This window comes from Mustela putorius, unplaced genomic scaffold (assembly GCF_011764305.1).
Source record: "Mustela putorius furo isolate JIRA1106 unplaced genomic scaffold, ASM1176430v1.1 tig00003853_pilon_pilon_pilon, whole genome shotgun sequence".
NCBI classification, from domain to species: domain Eukaryota; kingdom Metazoa; phylum Chordata; class Mammalia; order Carnivora; family Mustelidae; genus Mustela; species Mustela putorius.
The window spans coordinates 153018-170971 of NW_025422005.1; the positions used below are offsets into that span (position 1 = coordinate 153018).

A 17954-nucleotide genomic window follows, 5' to 3' on the forward strand; every position below is an offset into this window, starting at 1 on the left:
GCAAAGGCTACCCCAGTCTCCACCTGGAATGCTTCTCTCTATACCAATTCCCCAAGAGCTCCAGGGGAGCCGGTCGGAGTCAGTCCCAGACACAGGCAAGATGGGGGTGGGGGGGACAGCAGGAGACACTGAACGTACACTTCTTTGGGCTCAAGTCCATGACTCTGGGGACATCCAGACTCAGCTTTCAGACTGTTCAGGGTAATTTGGCGGGAGACCCAGACGCCCCTTTCTGGTCTGTGGGGGTCTGTTTCTAGGTCTGGCTTATCTGGCTTATCTGTGACCAACAGCTGTGCGTACGCGTGTGGGAGCGGTGCTCCCCGCTTCCCGCTTCTTTGCCACACTACAAGCTAGCGAGTGCGAGCCTGCACCCTTGGAGCGGACGTGGGGTCCTCTCCGGAAGGGCCTCTGCTCGCTCTCACCCGCCGCTTCCGACAGCTGTGGCTGGCTTGGAGTGACGGGGTGTCCCGCAGACCCAGCCCTGGAGGGACAGCAGCGGTCCCCTCTCCCTCCCCCTCGATCTTCAGCGAAGCCAGGCTCTAAGCTGTGCCCTCCGGATCTCCGTTCACCCGGTGCCCAGACCCGCGGGCTGGAGGAGCACGGGCCGGCGGGCCTGAGGAGGGGGCGTGGCCGGCCGCCGCGGACCCGACGGCGTCTCGGCTGGACGGCAGAGGGAGCCCTCGGCTCTGCGGCGAGGCCCGAGCTGACCCGGGAGCGCGCGGTGGGCGGGCCTGCGCTCCGTCCAGACCAATCACCGCGGCCCCCAGTCCACATTGGTCCCAGCCGGCCGGGGGCGCGGCCTGCTGGGGCCGCCTCCTCCCCCGAACGGGTTGGGGGTCCCGCGCCCGGGCGAGTTTCCGTCCCCAGTTTCCTAAAAGAGGCGGTGGTTCCCCGTCGTGTTCTTCCCGCCGGGGGAGGGGCGAGGGCCTGCACGGCCCGAGGGGCCGTGGGGGTCCCAGGGTCTGGCGGCCCCTTCCCGCGGCCAGGAAGCTCCCGCAGCTCCGGCCGCGGCACAGCCTGGAACCTCTTGGAAGTCCCGTCACGTCGCCTCCAGATTATGCATTAACCCGATTGCAGCCGCATTTCCTGGGCGGGGGAGAGACGTCCGCGCGGACGGGGGAGGGGGCGTCCGTGGGGGTGCGCCGCAGGAGGGCGAGCACCCGCCCCCCGGGCCCGCCCACCCCCCCCTGCCCCGTCCGCCCCTCCCGCCCGGCGAGTCCCACCACCCGCCTCGGCCCGACCCAGCCCGGCCCCTCCCTCCCACCAGCCCGGCCTCCGCCCGGCGCCGCTGTCCCGACGCTTTGTTCGCGGCCGGCGCGGGTCGCGGGGCGCCGGGCGGGCCGGGGACCGGCGCGGGCCGGGGAGCTGGGGTGGGGGGAGGTGGGGAGGCGGGGAGGGGGCGGGGCTGCCCCGGGTCCCGCCCCCGCGCCGCCCGCGCTCCCACCGCCTCCCAGGAGCTGCGTCCTGTCCTGTCTAGTCCCGTTCCCGGCGCGGCCAGGCCCGCGCGCTTGCTCTGGCCGCCTTCCGCCGTCCTCGGCCCGCGCCATGCCCAGCCTGTGGCCGTCCGGCTGGGCCCCGCTGCAGCCGCTCCTGCTGCTCCTGGTGGTGGCCGCGCGCGCCCTGCCCAGCGCCGACGGGACGTGCCCGGAGCGCGCGCTGGAGCGGCGGGAGGAGGAGGCGAACGTGGTGCTCACCGGCACCGTGGAGGAGATTCTCAACGTGGACCCGGTGCAGCACACGTACTCGTGCAAGGTGGGCCCCCGCCGGGACCCTGAGACACCCCCCCCCCAACAAATACTCCTCCTGGAAGCCTGGGCTGGGGGTCTCTTCCCCCGCCATCCCGGACCCCTGCCCCTGAGGCCTTCCCTTCGAGAAGCTGGCCGCCCCACTGAGACCCCCGCCCCAGGCCGTGGGAACGGGCATCAGACGCTCTGCAGCCGCCGCTCCCGCTCCCTTGGCGACCGCCGAGCCCCCGGGTGGGGCGCCGGGTCCCGGAAAACTCGCGAGTGCCTGCGGGAAAGTTCCTGCGGCACCTCTGCAGTCCCGCCTCGCGGCGCCCAGGCCTGGGAGACCCGGTCACGTCGGCCCCCACCCCCACCCCAGGCCCACTACCTTATTGCGGACAAGTGCGGCCCCCCCCCCGCCCGCCCCGGGAAACGGGCTACCACACCCCTCCCCATCAGTTAAAGAAAAGGAATGGGGAGGAGGGAACCGACGCCTTCCGCTTGCGGTGAAAGTGGGGATTTGACCTGTGGTCAGTGCTGTCACCCCTTCCCAGAGGGCAAGAGGGGGTGTTCAGGAGAGAGAGTGGGGTGCACAGCTAATCTTCCAACCCCGGGATCCTGGGGTGTGGCGCTGCAGTCTAGGTTTGGGGGACAGGAGCAGAGAAGTGGGTGGACCGTTGCTGAGCCTCAAATGTGGGGGGGTGCGGGGACAGGTGCCCCATCCTGCTCCTAGGAGAACCGGATCCCCCTGGCCAAAGAAGAGGGTCCTTGCCTCAGCTGGACTTGGAGCCCCCTGGACTAGGTTTGGTGGTTTTTTGTAGTTTTTTTTCCTCCGCAGAACGTTCCTAGGGAGGGCTCAAGGGGCCCGGCCTGTCCCGGCTCCGTCCCCTAAAACCACCCCCCTGAGCAGAAATCGGATCATTCCTTCTCCATGGAGATGGGGAGCGGTGGCAGCTTCTTTCAGATTGGCCTGTGCGAGCTACAGCTGGGATCCCCCGCCCAGCCCCCTCCCCTCCACCACTCCGGGGCACTTTGCCAAGTCCCTGCAGGATTTTCCCGACTTCCTCCCCGCTGCTCCTGGGTGTGGCTGGGGTGGGGGAGGCAATGAAAGCAGCCCAGCCCTCTCCTGGCCGGCTCTCTTCCTTCCAGAGTCTACTCTGTGTCTCAGGTTGGGAGGGATAAGGGTGGACAGGGCTCACCCCCAGCCGGGCCCCTGGAAGGAGGAGGGACCCCGACAGAAGCTGCGGTCCCAAGGCTCCCAGCAGGGCCCCGGCAGGTGGGCAGGCCACCATTGTCTTTGATCACCCATTCCAGAAGTCTTGGCTTCCCAGAGCCCCTGCAGAAAGGAGTTTCTTCTCACAGAGAGTGTGTGGGCTCCTGTCCCCTGTGCGTATGTCCCCGAGGACATGCCAGCACAGCCTGCAGCTCCCGCAGCCCTCCTGCACCCCCGCCCCCCAGCTGTGGGTGTCTCAGGGCTTGGTTTTTCAGAGCAGGTACCCTCAGGGCCCCAGGAGTGAGAGTGTGCAGGGTGGAGCCACCCTGTGCTGCCCAAACTTGATCTTGTGGTTCCCAGTCGGCCTCGTCTGTGTTCACTGTAGGAGCCTGGCAGCAGGAGGGGTCTTTCACCTCCTGGGGTGTGTGTGTGGGGGGGGGTGTCTCAGCCCACCCACAGGGCTGCAAAGAGCCAAGCTGGCTCGGAGCCCATTGCCCTGAAACTGCAGGGTCCGTGTTAGGTGCCCCTGGCTGTCGGTGGGTGGGCGGAAGGGGAAAGTAGGGCCGTGGAAGCTGGACCCCCTTCCCGTACCCAGCCTGAGCCGAGACGGGCGCTGTGGGAGGCGGCCGGGGTCAGTTAGACCTCGGGGGTGGGAGTGCTGCTTCCTGGGAGAGGGTGTGTGTTCCCAGGCTTCCTGTCCTTCTGGGTGACGCTCGCAGGCAGTGGCCTCCCTCGTGTTTGTCTGCTTCCTGTGAGGGGCTGACCCAGAGATCTCCGTCCATCTCTGCCCGGGGTTTGAGCCTACCCTGGACATCAGGCCTGAGCAGCTGAGGTGGGACGAGAAGAAAAAGCCCAGGTGGCCAGTCTGCTGCTCGTCCCTGGACCCTGCGGCCTCATGTCCCCAGTGGAAAGGGGACACTGACAGCTGCCCCCCCTCCCGCCATGTCCACCACAGGTTCGAGTCTGGCGGTACTTGAAGGGCAAAGACATGGTGACCCAAGAGAGCCTGCTTGACGGTGGCAGCAAGGTGGTGATCGGTGGCTTTGGCGACCCCCTCATCTGTGACAACCAGGTGTCCACTGGGGACACCAGGATCTTCTTTGTGAACCCTGCACCCCCCTACCTGTGGCCAGCCCACAAAAATGAGCTGATGCTCAATTCCAGCCTCATGCGCATCACGCTGCGGAACCTGGAGGAAGTGGAGCACTGTGTGGAAGGTACGGGGCCTTGCCAGGGGCGGTGACTGAAGGGCAGGCTTGGAGGAGCTCCGTCACGCCCTGGGGGGCGCAGGAGAGTTGGCTGTAGGCCAGAGCACACAGTGTCTTATGGTCTGACCTCCTTCCTGTCCCCCGATCTCCCAGCTGAGTCCGGCCATCTCCATCTCTGACACTAGTAGGGATTCCCACGGACCAGCCCCCGCCCCACAGTGCCGCTGTCTGCTGTCTTGCAGCCAAGTAAGTCCCCGTCCTGCAAAGGGACAGGCTTCCTTCTCTTCTGCTTCCCCTCCCCCCAAGCTCAGCACCCTCTCCTGGAGGGTCCTTCTCTGAGGGAGAGGCGGGGAACCAGGTGCATGAACACCCCCTGCTTGTGTTCCTGCAGAGAAGCCCAAACACCGGTCTGGATGGGTCCCGGATGTGAGCAGACCCCTCAGAGTGGGGCATAGGGGTCGGAGCAGGGGCCGCCCGGCGGTGTGTTCCAGGAGGCCTGTCATTTCTGGAAAGAGGGAGTTTTGTGGCGTGGATACGTCTAGGGGGTTTGAGCGGATGTGGAATCCCCGGAGTCGTCTGCTGTCCACCGAGCGCGCGTCTGCTCTGAGTGGTCCGAGCCCTCCTCCCCCGGCCCAGCCTCAGTGAGGGGAGCTGGAGTCCTGAGACCTGGCTTCCAGGCCCCACCCCCCTTTGCCCCAGGAGAGTCCCAGCTGGGGGCTGAGACCCTTTGCTGGGGAATGTGGCAGGAGAATGTAGGAACTGCCCCTCGCCCCCGCATCCTGTCTGTCCCCTCTTGGCTGCCTGGGAAGGGTTGCACGGGAGGGGGGCGGTGGGGCCGGTGGAAAGAACATTTCCTCCTCGGGCCAGTGGGAAGGGTCTATGACTTCCTTTCCCTGGAAGGCAACTCTGTCCCTCCTGTTGGTTCTTTGGGAGCAGGGAGGTCCCACCTTCTGTCTAGCTTAGGGTGTGGTGTTGGCTTGGTTTTTGTGGGATCCTGGGGTGGTCTGAGAGGGACTGTGCAGGAGTCGGGGCAGCACCTGAAATGGCGAGGCCTGTGGCATTCTGCCCAGCCTTGTCATCTGCTTCTGGGGCTGCTCTGGCGCCCGGAGCCTTACCGTCGCACAGAGAAGCCAGCAGGTCCCTTCCCTACAGTGGCTCAGATGAGGGGTCCCAGACCAGCCCTCACACAGAGCCAGGGCTTGAGACCCTGGTCCTGCTCTGGACAGGTCCAGGGGAAGGTAGCCTGGCGATGGCGATCCCTGTGGGAGGCTGGTGCCAAGCTTTGGGGATGTGTCGGGGGCTGTGTGAGGAGAAGCTGGAGAACAGGGGTCAGGGTACAGAGAGTGTCCTCTCCTTGTGAGATAGAGTGAGTGATCAACTCTACAGCTGGGCGCGTCCAGCCTGAGGGTCCGTGACCAGTCACTGTGGCCTTCTGTGGGGTCAGAGGGCCACCCTGGACAGAACAAGGTTTGGCATCTTGCCAAAGCCTGTTGGACCCACGCCAGCCCCTGGCTCTCGATCTGCCAGGCTGGGCGTGGGGACAGCTAGAAAGGAGGGTGCCCAGGGAGAGCCCCCCAGCCAGGACTGGCTGAGGCCCGACCTGCTCGGTGCCCTGGGCAGCCGGCGCTCAGGCATTAGGCTAGGACCTGACTCCAGCGCAGGGACGCCGGTGCTGGACACGCGTACAGTCATGGCATGAGCTCCCAGGACGGGTGGAGACGTCGGCTCTCCTGGGGTGGGCCTGGGGGTGAGGACAGTCTTGGGGAGAGGACATGCAGAGAAGGGCTAACACCAGGACTGGCTTGGGGCCTTTGCCGGGGGGCCAGTGGCGGGGAGGAGCTCAGTCTCCACTGTGAGGTGGCCAGAGATTTTGAGGTGGGTGACACAGACCTCTGCTTTAAGAGCAGACCAGGTGCCATGGGGAGGGGGCTGGATTCTAGGACAGGGCTGATGTCCCCAGAAGCCCAGGCTGAAGGAGGGCGCCTCCCTGAGGCACGAGGTCCCTGGAGCCAGGCTCTGGCTTGGGGAAGGAACCATTCTGTGCCCCCTTCCCAGGCCGGGTGGGGTGAGAGGAAGCCCCTCTCCCGTTCTGCGGGAGGGAAGGACTCAGACCCCAGCCCAGGACTCCGTCCGTGGCTCTCAGTGAACCAAGGCCTCACCCTCATGAGGGGTTCAGATGGACAGGACTTGGGCTACGCTGACTCTTCCGCATCTGACTCCGACCGCATTCTGTTCCCAGGGTCTCCATAGTTGTCCCAGCCCCATGGGGCCCAGAGGGAAGCCGGGCAACCCCTCCTCTCTGCAGGTCACCCTGAGACCACAAGGCCCCACTGCGAGCAGGAGGTCCTTGTCCACGGCACACTTCCCTCCCCAGGCCCCCCCATTCCTAAAGGCCCAGAGTGGCCAAGGCAGGGGGCATGTCTTCCCAGGCCTACCTCCTGGGGTGCACCCTGGGTCTGCTCCCTTCTCATCCCTGCCTGGCGAGGTCCTGAAGGGACGCCTGCCACTGGGCAGCACACACAGCGCCTCCCCTCCAGGCCCGCAGGGTCTTCCTGGCTCTGCAGGTCCTGCCCCTTCCCCAGCCTCAGCCCCCAGGAAGGCTCCGCCCCCATCCTCAAGTCCTCCTCCTCCTCCTCCCCCCCGCTGGGGAACCACATTCCTGGCATAACCGAGACAGGTATGTGTCCCTCCCTCTTGGCCACCTTTGGGTGAGGGAGGTCTGACGCCCTGGCTGCGCCCGCCAGGAGACCCCCCACCCCTGCCTTGTCAGGGAAGTAGGCAGGCCCCTTCCAGTGCCAGCTGCCCACGCACTGAGCGCCTGCCCGGGCTGGCAGCTAGGCCAGCATTTCCTCCAGCCTCAGCCACCTTGCTCTGGTCTGGACACTGCCCCCAGCCTCCTACCAACCTCCCCACCCCGCCCCAGGAGGACTAGTCCTAGGGCTTCTCCTGCAGCCCCCAGAAAGGATGGGGGCCTGGCTGAGGGCCTGGAGCCCTTCACTCCCCACTGGGAGCCAGAAACAGAGAAAGGAAGTGTTGTCTGCCCTCAGCTGGGGCCTGGCACAGGGACGGGGTCAGACTGAGTCTGGCACGGGCCCAGCCCAGCCCTGCCCAGCCCCGGAGGGGGTCCTGGCAGGCCTGATTCGAGGGAGTCCCCTCCCTTCCTCCCGGCCAGGCCAGCTGTCTAGGACCTGAAGGAGGGCCGTGCGGTGGGTCGGGATGGGGAGCCCGGAGGTCCCGGGCTGCCTGACTCCGAGCCCCCGTGTGGGCGACAGACACCCCTAGGCAGGACCAGCTGCCCACCATGCGGGGCAGGGAGATGTGCAGGAAGGTACCTGGGCTCTTTGCTCTGTTTTCTGGCATTTCGCTTCCGTACCCCCCAATTCCTGCCCTACTGCCCTACTCCCCCCACATTCCTGCCTGCTGAAGTGGGAGGCCGCTTCTCCCTGGTCCCTCTCCTGCCCTCTTCCAGTCTGTGGGTTCTCACCCCACCCCTTTGCAGACCCCGCCCAGTGTCCTCCTGGGCCCCTCCGCCAGGCAGGTCAGCCAGGAGGGCTGAGGGGAGGCAGGCCCAGACGGGAGGCAGCCTGCCCTGCTCTCTCCTTGCCTTCACTGGGGGAAGGAGTCTCCCCAGGGGGGGCGTGACCCCCCAGTGTGCTGGCCTGTCCCCACCTGGGGCGTCCTTGGCTGGAAGTCAGGTGCTTCCTGGGCACCTGCTGGCTTCGGCTTTGATTTTGGTGCCTTTGCTGGGGCAGCCCCAGGGGTGGGCTTGGCTGGCTGAAAGCAAAGGGCTTGCTCTCTCCTCACTTCCCTGGGGAAGGGGCCAAGCCAGTAGAAACAGCTCTTGGCTTTTTCCAGACCCCACCCGCCCCCTCATCCCAAGCCCCTGCAGACTGGAAATGGAAAAAAAATGTTGTTTTGGAGCCGTCCTCCCTCTGTCTTCACTGACCACCCCGAGCTGTGCCGAGCTGTGCCGAGCTGTGCCGAGCTGTGCCGCTGAGCCGAGCTGTGGGGGGCAGGACACATCCTGGTGGGGCTGGCTCCGCCCTGGCCACCCCTCTGTGGGGGCTGCGCCCCGCTGCACAGATGAGGAAATGAGAGATCACCTGCTCAGTTAGCTGTCCCCACCCCGCCAGCCCTCACAGGCTGGGGGCCAGGAGGGCAGAGGAAGGCATGGGCTGCCCTGGGGAAGTTAGTGGAACAGGGGCCCCGGCCTCAGGGCCAAGGGTCCGGCACAGCCTCCTCCAGCGCAGTGGCCGGGTGGCCACGTTGCATCCTTCCTGAAGGGTTAATGCCCCAGCCCCATGAGAATCAGAGCCCACTGCCCAGCACCCCAGGAGGGTGGAGAACAGGCCTCCTTCCCACCCCCACCCTTTGCCTCTGCCTGGGGGACCCAGGGCAGTCACCCCTGTCTCCCCCTCACCCAGCAGTTTCCTCCTGGGGGTAGGGTAGAGAAGGGACCCCCTTTTCTGCTGTGCTCTCCTGGCCCTAGCACTCCCCTTGCCCCTGGGACAGGGGCGTCAAGGCTCCCCACTCTGGCCACTGAGGCCGGGTGGGGGCTGGGCTGGGGGCTCTAGGTGCAGTCCCCACGGTAGCCCACATAGTGCTCTACACCCCAGAGTCCCAGGAAGTGCCCACTGGAAAGAGAGGCAGCACCCCAGTGACAGCTACGCTAATGATAGTGACCTGTGAGCCAGGTCGGCGATGGAGGGTCATGTGCCCCCTTCGGTTCTGTACTGGGGCCTGGGGGGGTCATGTTCAAGCCCTAGGCTGTGTTCAGAGTCTGGAGGGGGGTGACCTAGGCCTCTGGGGGAGCATCCAGTAGGCAGAGAAGCTTCCCTCCAAGGGGCCTCTCTCCCCGCAGAGCAGATCCAGAGAACTTCCTCTGAGGAAGACCCCCCGCCAGGGTCTGCTTCCCGCTGGACCTGGGAAGGGGAAGATGGCCTCTCCCCTCCCCTCCCCCTTCCTGTCCCCTCCACCGTCCCCCATGGAGTGGAGGCTCAGGAGAGGGGAGCTTTCTGTCCTCCCAAGCAGCCAGCTGCTTCCAGCTGCAGGGCCGGCACATGTGTGTGCGCACGTGTCTGTGTACATGTGTGCAGGGGTGCCTTAACCTCAGATGTCCTCCTCTGCACAGGAGGATCGTGGTCAGAGCCCAGCTGGTGGCCTGTGGTTTCTGCCGCCCTTGTGTCCCTGGGCTTGGCCTGGGGCGGGAGCCGCCCCGGGGGCTCTCACATCGGGCTCCTGGCCTCGGCTTGCTGTGGGCTCTCCTGTTCCTGCCCGCTGCCCACCCTGAGCCTGGCAGAGGGCTGGGCACCTCCTCCTGCCGGCTCTGCTGCTGGGAGTGACCATGGCGGTTTCCCAACCCTGAGACGAAAGTGCTGTGCTGACAGGACGGAGTCCCTGGGGCTGCTCCGGTGCACGATCTCAGCCTGCGCCTGTGGCACCCTGAGTCCGGCGCAGGGCTCCGGGGTGGCATTACAGTTAGGGAGTAGGCGGGCTAGGCCCGAGCGCTGGGTCTGTGCAGGCCGAAGGTGGATCTGAGGCGTCCCTGCTCCTCACAAGTCACCGCACGGCGGCTTTGGGAGAAGCGGGTGGCGCCCTGTGGCTGCGGGAGCAGCTGTGCGTCTGTCCGAGGACGTGAGGGTCCAGTGCACCTCTGGGGACACAGGAGCACAGACCCCTGCCCCAGCCGACTCCTCTTCTGGGGCGGGAGGCCATGGGGCCAGGTCCCGGTGTCGCTCATCTGGCGGCTCCTGCCTCAGCCACATCCACCAGCTCCCACCCAGCTCAGGGTCCATCCGGGAAACGGGCTCACTGGAAGGGGCTGCTGCTGTCCCCTGTGCATAGGCCCGCTCCGGCCGGATGTACTTCTCGGCTTCTCCCGGAAGCCACGTGTGTGCTCTGTGCCGACGGGTGTAGGCAAAGGGGGAGGGGTGTTCTGGGCAGACCGACAGACAGACAGCTGGAGGTCTAGTGGCTGCAGGGAGCCCCAGGTGTCCAGAGCCTGGGCGCGCGGTGGGGGAGACTGATCTGGAAAACCAGAGGCGAGGGCGGAGGCCTGCTGGCTGGGGGAGCAGGCTGGCCCTCACCCGTGGTGCCTGTGCCTTCCCACCGAGGGCAGCACCCTCCGTGCCCTGCTCTCCCGCTGCGGGACGCTCTGCCCTCAGACACCTGCCTGTCTTCTGTCCGCACCTCCCCCCTCGGGGGTCTCTGTGTCTCTGCCCCTTTGTCTACTGAACCTCTCTGCCTCTCCGAGCCCCAGCAGGTGTCTGCCAGGCCTCACCCTCATGGCCCGTTCAGACCTCAGTGCGGGTGGCTGCGTCCCTCCTGGCCTCCATGGGGTGCCCGGCTCAGCGCAGCCAGGCCTCCTGGTTCTCCAGGCCCTGCCCACACCTCGGTGCCTCCTGGCTCCCCAAGCTCTCTATTCCTCCTGGAGACAGTCGGAATGGAGAAGCAGGCGGACAGGGGGTGTCCCCAGAAGAGGGCGGAGGGTGTGGACACACATCCGCCCCACTCCATTCCTTCTTTTGCTGTGGGCAACAACTGGCCGCTGTTCCCGTGGCGCCCCCTGGTGGCGACCGCCTGTGTCCTGGCCGGGGTCTGGGCCCTGATGTGGCTCCCGGGCCTCAGGAGCTGTGCTCCCGGCTCCTGACCGTCTTGCTCCTTGGCCCCGCTGGCACCACCTGGCAGGCCCCTGGGACTCCGCCGCTGTGTCCATCTGGAAGTTTTCCCCACACATCTGTGCAACCCCTTCTCCTTATCACCCTGGTCTCTGCCCCCAGGTGACCACCCCCCCCCCGAGGGCAGACCATCCCTCTGACTCAGCGCCCACCTAGCCTGCACAACACAGGAGCTCAGACAGGCTAGGGAGACAGGGCTGGAGGGACCCTGGCCCCAAGGACTTAGGGACAAGTGTAGAGGCCTGTGGTCAGGCCGCTGGTATCCAAGCATGTGGACTTGCCGAGCCGCTCCTCAGAGCTGCCACAGAATCCCACCACCCTGCCGCGTGGACTCACGGGCAGGAGGGTGGGCCTTGCCTGCTGTCCAGAGGGGTGGGCCCTCAGCCATCAGAGTCAAACACGGCGACCTGCCGGCCTCACCTGAGCTGAGAACAAGAGGCTTGGGCCTGACAGGGCCTCCTTCCCAGTGGCTGGCCCTGGGCCAGCAGCAATATCCCACTATGAAGTGCCCATTGTCCACCGAGGCCCAGAGGGAATGGAATGCAGCTTGAGGGCAGACACCAGGAGACGGGGGGACCAGAGGTGAGGGGCTGCTCTGTCTGACCAGGGCAGCCAGGCCCCTGTGACCCTGGACAAGCTGGGTCGCCTACACCTGAGCGACCCATGGCAGCCACGTTTTCTGTCCTTGTGACGCACACCTCGAGGTCCCCAGGGAATGTGGGACAGACAGACGGGGTGGCTCCGGCCAGGGGAGGCCCAGCATTAGAGGTGTGTGTGGGCATGTGCCCTGGGACCCTGCCGAGGGGAAGGTGGGGCCACTCCACCCTGCCCTTTCCTGGGTAGCTGGGCCCAGGTCCCTCCAGAGTGAGGAAGGGGTCCTCTGCATGAGAAACGGGCCATCAGGTTTCTGGTGGACTGGACCACCAGTCACCACAAGCAGAAGACTGGACCGTCTTACCCCACCCCCCAGCTTCCTTCTCGTGTCCAAAGAAGTACCTGGAGAGCCTTCATGTGTGCACATGCATGTGCTTGGGGGCAAACCCGACGTGTGTCGTGTGGGCGAGGGACAAGGCTCCTGTTCCCTGAAGGCGAGAGCGTGTGTGTGAGCTGCCCGGGGTGCATTCACGCCAGTGAGTGAGGAAGGAGTGCGTAACACCCAGTGCCGACTCAAACCTGGGTGTCCCCATTGTAACCTCTGCGCCGTGCGTGTGCTGTCCCACATGGCTGAGGGGGAGCCCAGAGACCAGAGGGGCTCGTTTCTGGCCCGGAATATCCTCTGTTCCTTCCAAGGGTATGTGCTGGCGTAGGCTGGTCAGAGCTGAATGATTTTGAGTCTGAAGATCCCAAAATAGCTCTTGGTAGCTGTGTTCCCCTCCCCCTGCTGGGTCTGGGGCCTCAATGGCCCTTTGTCTCTCTGAAGGCGTGGAGTGTGGAGCCCCTGTTGGGGGCTCAGACTCTGACTGAGGCCAGGAAGGACAGGCTGCCTGCTGGCTCCCCTTCCCCCAAGCCAGGCCCTACGGCCCACCCCACTGTGGGCCAGTCTTGCCCCCATGTGAGCCTCTGAAAGCGAGACAATCTTTGTCAGCCCCCACCGCACCCCAGACTCACACGGGTCCCTAGGCTGACCCCTCCCACAGCCTGGAGGCTTTATCCCCTTCGTCCTGCAGAGTCTTCCCGTGCTGCTGTGGCCGCAGCAGATGGCGCCCGTGTGCTTGGGCATGTGAGCGTTGCCTGGCGTTCGACCCCTGGCACTGTCCCCGGGGCCCTTGCTGAGCCAAGGGATGTGGATCCTGGGGGACTGCAGTAACAAGTCAGTGGGGAAATGTGTGAACCGCCTGACTTGCCATACCAAGCGTCTGGGCTCTGAGCCAAGCCCTGCCCCAAGAAGATAAAAAGTCAGACCCTGCCCCGGGTGCTCCTGGTCCAGGGCGGTGCCCTGGGGAGCTGCCGGCACTCCGCGTGGTGTGGGCAGTGCCAAGGTCCAGTGAGCTGAGGTAGGGGATGGAGGCACCCCTGAAGGTGAGGCTGACCTGAGGCCAGGGTCTCCTGAGGGGCCCTGCTGCTCTGGGTCCACTGCAGTGTGAAGTGAAGGAAACTTGCCCTTTATTGGTTTTTCCTGCAAAGTTTGAGGAGGTTTGAAGACCTCCGCTGTGGGTGCTGGGGGACCCTGGCAGGATGGTAACCCTGTGTGGGATATGGCCCTAGGGTGCTTGGCCACAGGATGGAAAGGAGTCAAAGCCGATGGGCCTCATGGAACGTGACCCTGGCTGGTGGCAGGCGGCTGCTGGGGCTGAGGAAGTGGGAGGGGGCAGGAGGTTGGGGGGAGTGTGGAGCAACCTCCTGACCAGGAACTGGGGGGAGCTCTCGGGATGTGTGTGTGACACAACTGGACGCAGCATAGGATGGAGGGGCCCGCTGGAGGCTTGGCGGGAGTTGAGCACCAAGGTGTCCCTTTGTGCCCTGGGGTGGTGTCACTGCACTAGAAGGGCTTGTGCCGGGGGAGAGGGGCTGTGCTCAGTGCTTGTCTCCAGACGTGGACTAAGATGAGACCTCCAAGTGACCGGGGTGGCACGGGTGGCTGTCTGGCTGAAAGGGGGAGCTGCTGACCACATGGGCGGACACCCCTCCCGAGGCCTGAGCGCAGCGTGTAAGTCTGAGGGAGTGGGCAGCCATGTGTCTGTTGTGTGTGGACCTGTGGGTAGATGAGTGTGACTGAGCATGGATGGCGTGGGGGGCAGTGGTGCAATTAAGGTCTTTCAGCAGGGCTGGGGAGTTGGTCAGCAGCCCTTGGAAGGAACTGACCAGAAGGGGTCCTGGGCTGGGGTGGGTGGGTCCTGACCCCAAGGAGAAGAGGGATCCTCTGTGCCTTGGGGGCCAAGCTTCCTCTTTCTGTCTCTCCAGAAAGGGCAGACCCAGAGGGACAGCCAGAGGTCACTGCAGGGCCTCGAAGGCCTGGGACCAGGTCCAGGCTAGTCCAAGAGGCCAGACGTGGTAGGGGTGGTGGTAGCGCTTAGGGGTCCCTCCCCAAAGGACTGTGGGCAGTGGCGGCATGGGGGTGCGGGGGAACGAAGGGTTAGTCCTAGAGATGGCCACCTATCGGATTCCGGCTGCGGAGGGTGGGCGTGACCGGTGTGGATGATGGGGACGGTGCACGACCCTGGCCTTACCCCCAGGCCGGCAGGAGCTAAGAAAGGGGCGTCCTCAGGCGGCAGACGTGGAGAGGCCTGACTTGGAGCGGGCCCCCCCCCCCCGCGCCCCGGCCCGGCTGTGACGTCACGGCCCGGCCGCTCGCTGGTGGCCTCCGGGGGGCGCTCCAGGCCCGCGGGACCCGGCCCCGAGGCCTGCGACTATTTACATAATGATGCTCGACCAGGAGCTCATTTGCATGTTCCGCTCTCCGTCCCCGAGGGGAGGCGGGCAGGACGCGGGCGGTTTGAGGTGTTGCGGGCGGTTCCCGGGTGCGGGTGGGCCTGACTCGCCACCCCCTCCTCCTCCTCCGCCCTCGGTGCTGGACCCGGCGCGCTCACCACCTGTGTGCGCACCTGGGGCCCCTCCCCCACAGGCCACCGCCAGGGCGGGGCCGGCGCGGGCACCTACGGGGGCGCGCGCACACGAGCGCGCGCACACCGCAGCCGCCCATGGAGTCCTGCACGCGGGCGCGAGCCCCCCTGCGGGGAGCCGGCGTGACCCTCCCGGCCCGCGCCGCGGCCTCGGCCGCCGACCCGCTCCCTCCCGCCCGGCTCCGCAGCGGGGGGCGCTGCAGGGGACCCGCCCCGCCCCTGACCCCGCCCCGCCCCTTCTCCCTCCGCCCACCCCGCCCCTAGCCCCCCCACCCCGCCCCGGCACCTGCCTCCTACCCCCCCCCCGCCCCGCTCCGCGCCCACCCTCCCCGCGACCCCTGCTCCTTCCCCGGCCCCGGCTCCCACCTCGCCCCCCACCCCCCACCCCTGCTGCTGCCCCCGCCTGCGCCCGCGTCCCCTTTTGTGCCGCCGCCCTGCCGTCCTCTTCCGCCCGGTCCCCTGCGCCGCGAGCCCCGACTCCCCGCGGACGGCGGGGTCCCCGGGGGCGGCTTCCTTTGTCTCGGCTCCCGCCCTCCTTCCGCGGCGCCCCTCGCCCCTCGCTCACCGCCTCAGCCCCGGCGAGGGCGACGCGAGCTGGCGCTGCTCGGCCGGAGGCGGGAGCCGAGGCGCGGCCCTCCGAGGCCCTTTCTTCTCCGCTCGCCGGCGCGCGCCTCCTGCTCGCCGGCGTCGCCGCTCCCGTCTCGGCCGGGGCTGCAGACCCTCGCGCCCGGCACCGCGCCGCCGGGGCCCCTCGGGCCGGCGCCTCCCGGGAAGCCGGCCGGGCGGGGACGCGGGCTCCGGGAAGACCGAGCGCGGCCGGAGCCTTGCGGACGGCTGCCGGCTCCCGCGGCTACCGGCTGGTGGACGCCAGGGCTGGCCGCGGGCCGGTCCCAGCTTCTCTTCCTTCGGAGAACCCTGCCCACCGCCCGTGATGAGCCTCGAGGGCCACGGCGGGGTCCCGCCGCTCTCCGGGCAGGGACCGCACTGAACTTGGAGCGCACGGCTGCTGTCAGCTGCCCCGGGGGTCCCAGCATGGGGGGAGTTGCCCCGGAGAGGCCCAAGGGCGCCCCTTGAGGAGCCCCCACACCCTGAGCGTGGGGACTGAGAACCCAGGGCCATGCCTCCGCTGCCTCTGGAGCGGGACCCGCGGCAGCAGCGCGGGGTCTCCCTGCTGGTGCGCTATTTCATGATCCCCTGCAACGTCTGCCTGATCCTGCTGGCCACTTCCACGCTGGGCTTCGCTGTCCTGCTTTTCCTCAACAATTGTACGTGGTTGCGGGCATGGCCACCCCGGGCCAGGCTCGTGTGAGCCTCCTGCTGGCTTGGGTGGCTTGCCTCCGCCACCGGGCCGACTGGGGGATAGGCAGGGTCACACAGAGGCTACTGGCGGAGACGGGACTCACAGGGGCCACCTGCATCTTCTGAGACAGGATGGGCCGTTTTTGGGATCCCTTGGCCCCATGAAGCTTCTCGGTGGGCTCGTGGGGGCCTGAGCTGCAGAGACAACCTGCTCTGGGAGGCAGGAGCCGCTGCAGGCACTGCACTGGGAGCTTTGGCCCGGCCTGGGGCTGGGCTCAGCTGGGGGGGGGGGGGGGGCGTGGCTGCCCACAGCGCTGTTGTTGGGGCCCCCAGGTGCCGGGTCCCGAGCCTACAGCTGGAAGGCAGAGGAGAGCAAGGACCTCTGCTTCGACCCCCCACAGGCTTTGGCCAGTCCTCGGGGCTCAGAATGGAGCCAGGGAAGGGAGGGGGTGGGTGCTAGTACAGGGGGGAGGTCTGGGAGGGCAGAGGTGGCCCCTCCAGACTGGGCAAAGGGACAGGCTATGGGAAGGCCTGCTCAGAGAGAACTAACTCAGATATTTGGGTTCTTTTCCAGACAAACCTGGGACCCACTTCACACCAGCGTCCCCGGTGCCTCTGGATGGTGAGTTGAGTGGGGGCCTCAGTTGGTGACAGGCTGTACTTGGGAGACAGAGCCTGGGGTGGGGCAGTAGCACTCTTTGGGGTCAGGGCCCATTGCTGGGGTAGGCACACCAGACGTATTAGGTGTATTTGGAGCAGAGAGGGGGAGACAGGCCTGAACCTAAGGGCACAGACACTCTGCAGCCAGCCTCAGAGAGGAGGCTGGATGACGGACCCTGGGTCCTTCCTGGAATGTCCACAGTAGTGGGCAAGTAGAGGGCGTGTGGGGTCCCTGGGCCTGGGCCTGGCCCTGTGTTGGCCATGGACCAACACACACAAGCATGGCTCCAACTGCTTTGGGCCTTGGCCTTCTTGGCCAAAACACTGGGACTAAGTCCGGGGGTCTGCAAGCTGTAAGATGGGTCAGACAGTGTGTTCGGGTGAGGAGCGGGGGGTCAGGAAGGACCAGCGACCAAGGAGGGTTTGGAGAGCCCGTCCCTGGACTGAACAGCCTGGGGTTAGCTTTCTTGACCCTCCCTGAGGGGCCTGCTAGTCTGTGGGCCACCGTAATTAAGGTAATGTGAGGGGGCAGGGGGTGAAGCCATTAGGGCCACAGGAAAGGGCAGCTTGGGGTTCTCGCCTTGGGAGGGGACAGTGAGAGCTTCCAGGTTTGTGCTCAGTGCCTGGGTCCCCTGCTGGGTGGGTACCTGCCCGAGTTCACTGAAGTCCCTTATCGAAGGCAGTCCGTATATGGGATAGGGGCTCCAGTGGGCTGGGAGCTGGCGACCAGACTGAGTCTCCCACAGGCTGCGGGCGAGAGGCGTGGGGCTGTCTGGGTTTAAACACCGTCCTCAGGCTCCTCTCCCGAAGCTGAAAGCCTGGTGCATCTCCTTTGCTTGACACACACCCCGGTCTTTCCTACAGAGGCTCGCGCGGGCCCCCATACCCACATCCTGATGCTGCCGCACACTTGGGGACAGCTCCATGCCATGGCTGTCACCCTCCCTCGTAGGCATACACACTGTGTACTTGTGGCCATGGGCAGGGCTCAGGACACCCATTCCATCCCCCAGCTCACCCGAGACCAGGAGGGGAGGTAAACATACCCACTCCACCCGGTGGCTTTAAAAAGCCACTGCCGCCTCCAGCCTGGCGCAGGGCACGGGCCCCGGGCACGCAGGGAGCAAGACCGCACAGGGGAGCCTAGTGGCCAGAGAGCCTCCGTGGGCGTGGGAGCTGGGCAGGTGTGGCAGAGCGCAGGGCTCACGGGCACGTGGGTGCTCTCTGTGCGTTTGTGAGGGCAGCTTGCATGATGAGGAAGGGCTTGGACAGGTGTGGGGCTAGTGTTTCTGGTCTCCTGCCCCCAGTGCCTCGCCTTGCAGTCTGTCTTCCATACGTCCGACCCAGTGCCCTGGGCTTACTTTCCGTAGGTTAGCTGTTGTCAACGTCACCGCCCTCCCCTAGTTACTGTTCTGCGGGGGACAAAGCAGAACCCTGGGCTGCGGAGGGAGAGGGCAGGTCTCAGTGGGCAAGGGACATGCTAGTCATCCAGGAGTGGATGTCCTTGTCCGAGGGGCTGGGGTCTGGGGAGGGGTCTGGCCGGACCGAGGTGAGAAGAGGGGGAGACAGGCCTGAACCCAAGGGCACAGACACTCTGCAGCCAGCTCTGGAGC

At 66.3% G+C, this 17954-nt stretch overlaps 1 protein-coding gene across 15 annotated transcripts in view; it reads left to right on the top strand.

Moving 5' to 3' along the window:
• Positions 1 to 1418: 1418 nt before the first annotated feature.
• The window catches only part of AGRN (agrin), a 33113-nt gene continuing 16577 nt past the window's right edge, over positions 1419 to 17954 (top strand). For 7 of the 15 annotated variants that reach the window (XM_045063458.1, XM_045063454.1, XM_045063459.1 and 4 more), the window contains exons 1-3: positions 1420 to 1752; positions 3893 to 4154; positions 16256 to 16303. In XM_045063458.1, the coding sequence (XP_044919393.1) occupies positions 1546 to 1752; positions 3893 to 4154; positions 16256 to 16303 (517 nt within the window). In that variant the 5' untranslated portion in view covers positions 1420 to 1545. Of the gene's footprint in view, positions 1753 to 3892; positions 4155 to 15209; positions 15648 to 16255; positions 16304 to 17954 lie in introns of those variants that run through there. The other 8 variants (XM_045063452.1, XM_045063455.1, XM_045063463.1 and 5 more) reach the window with 5 other exon arrangements.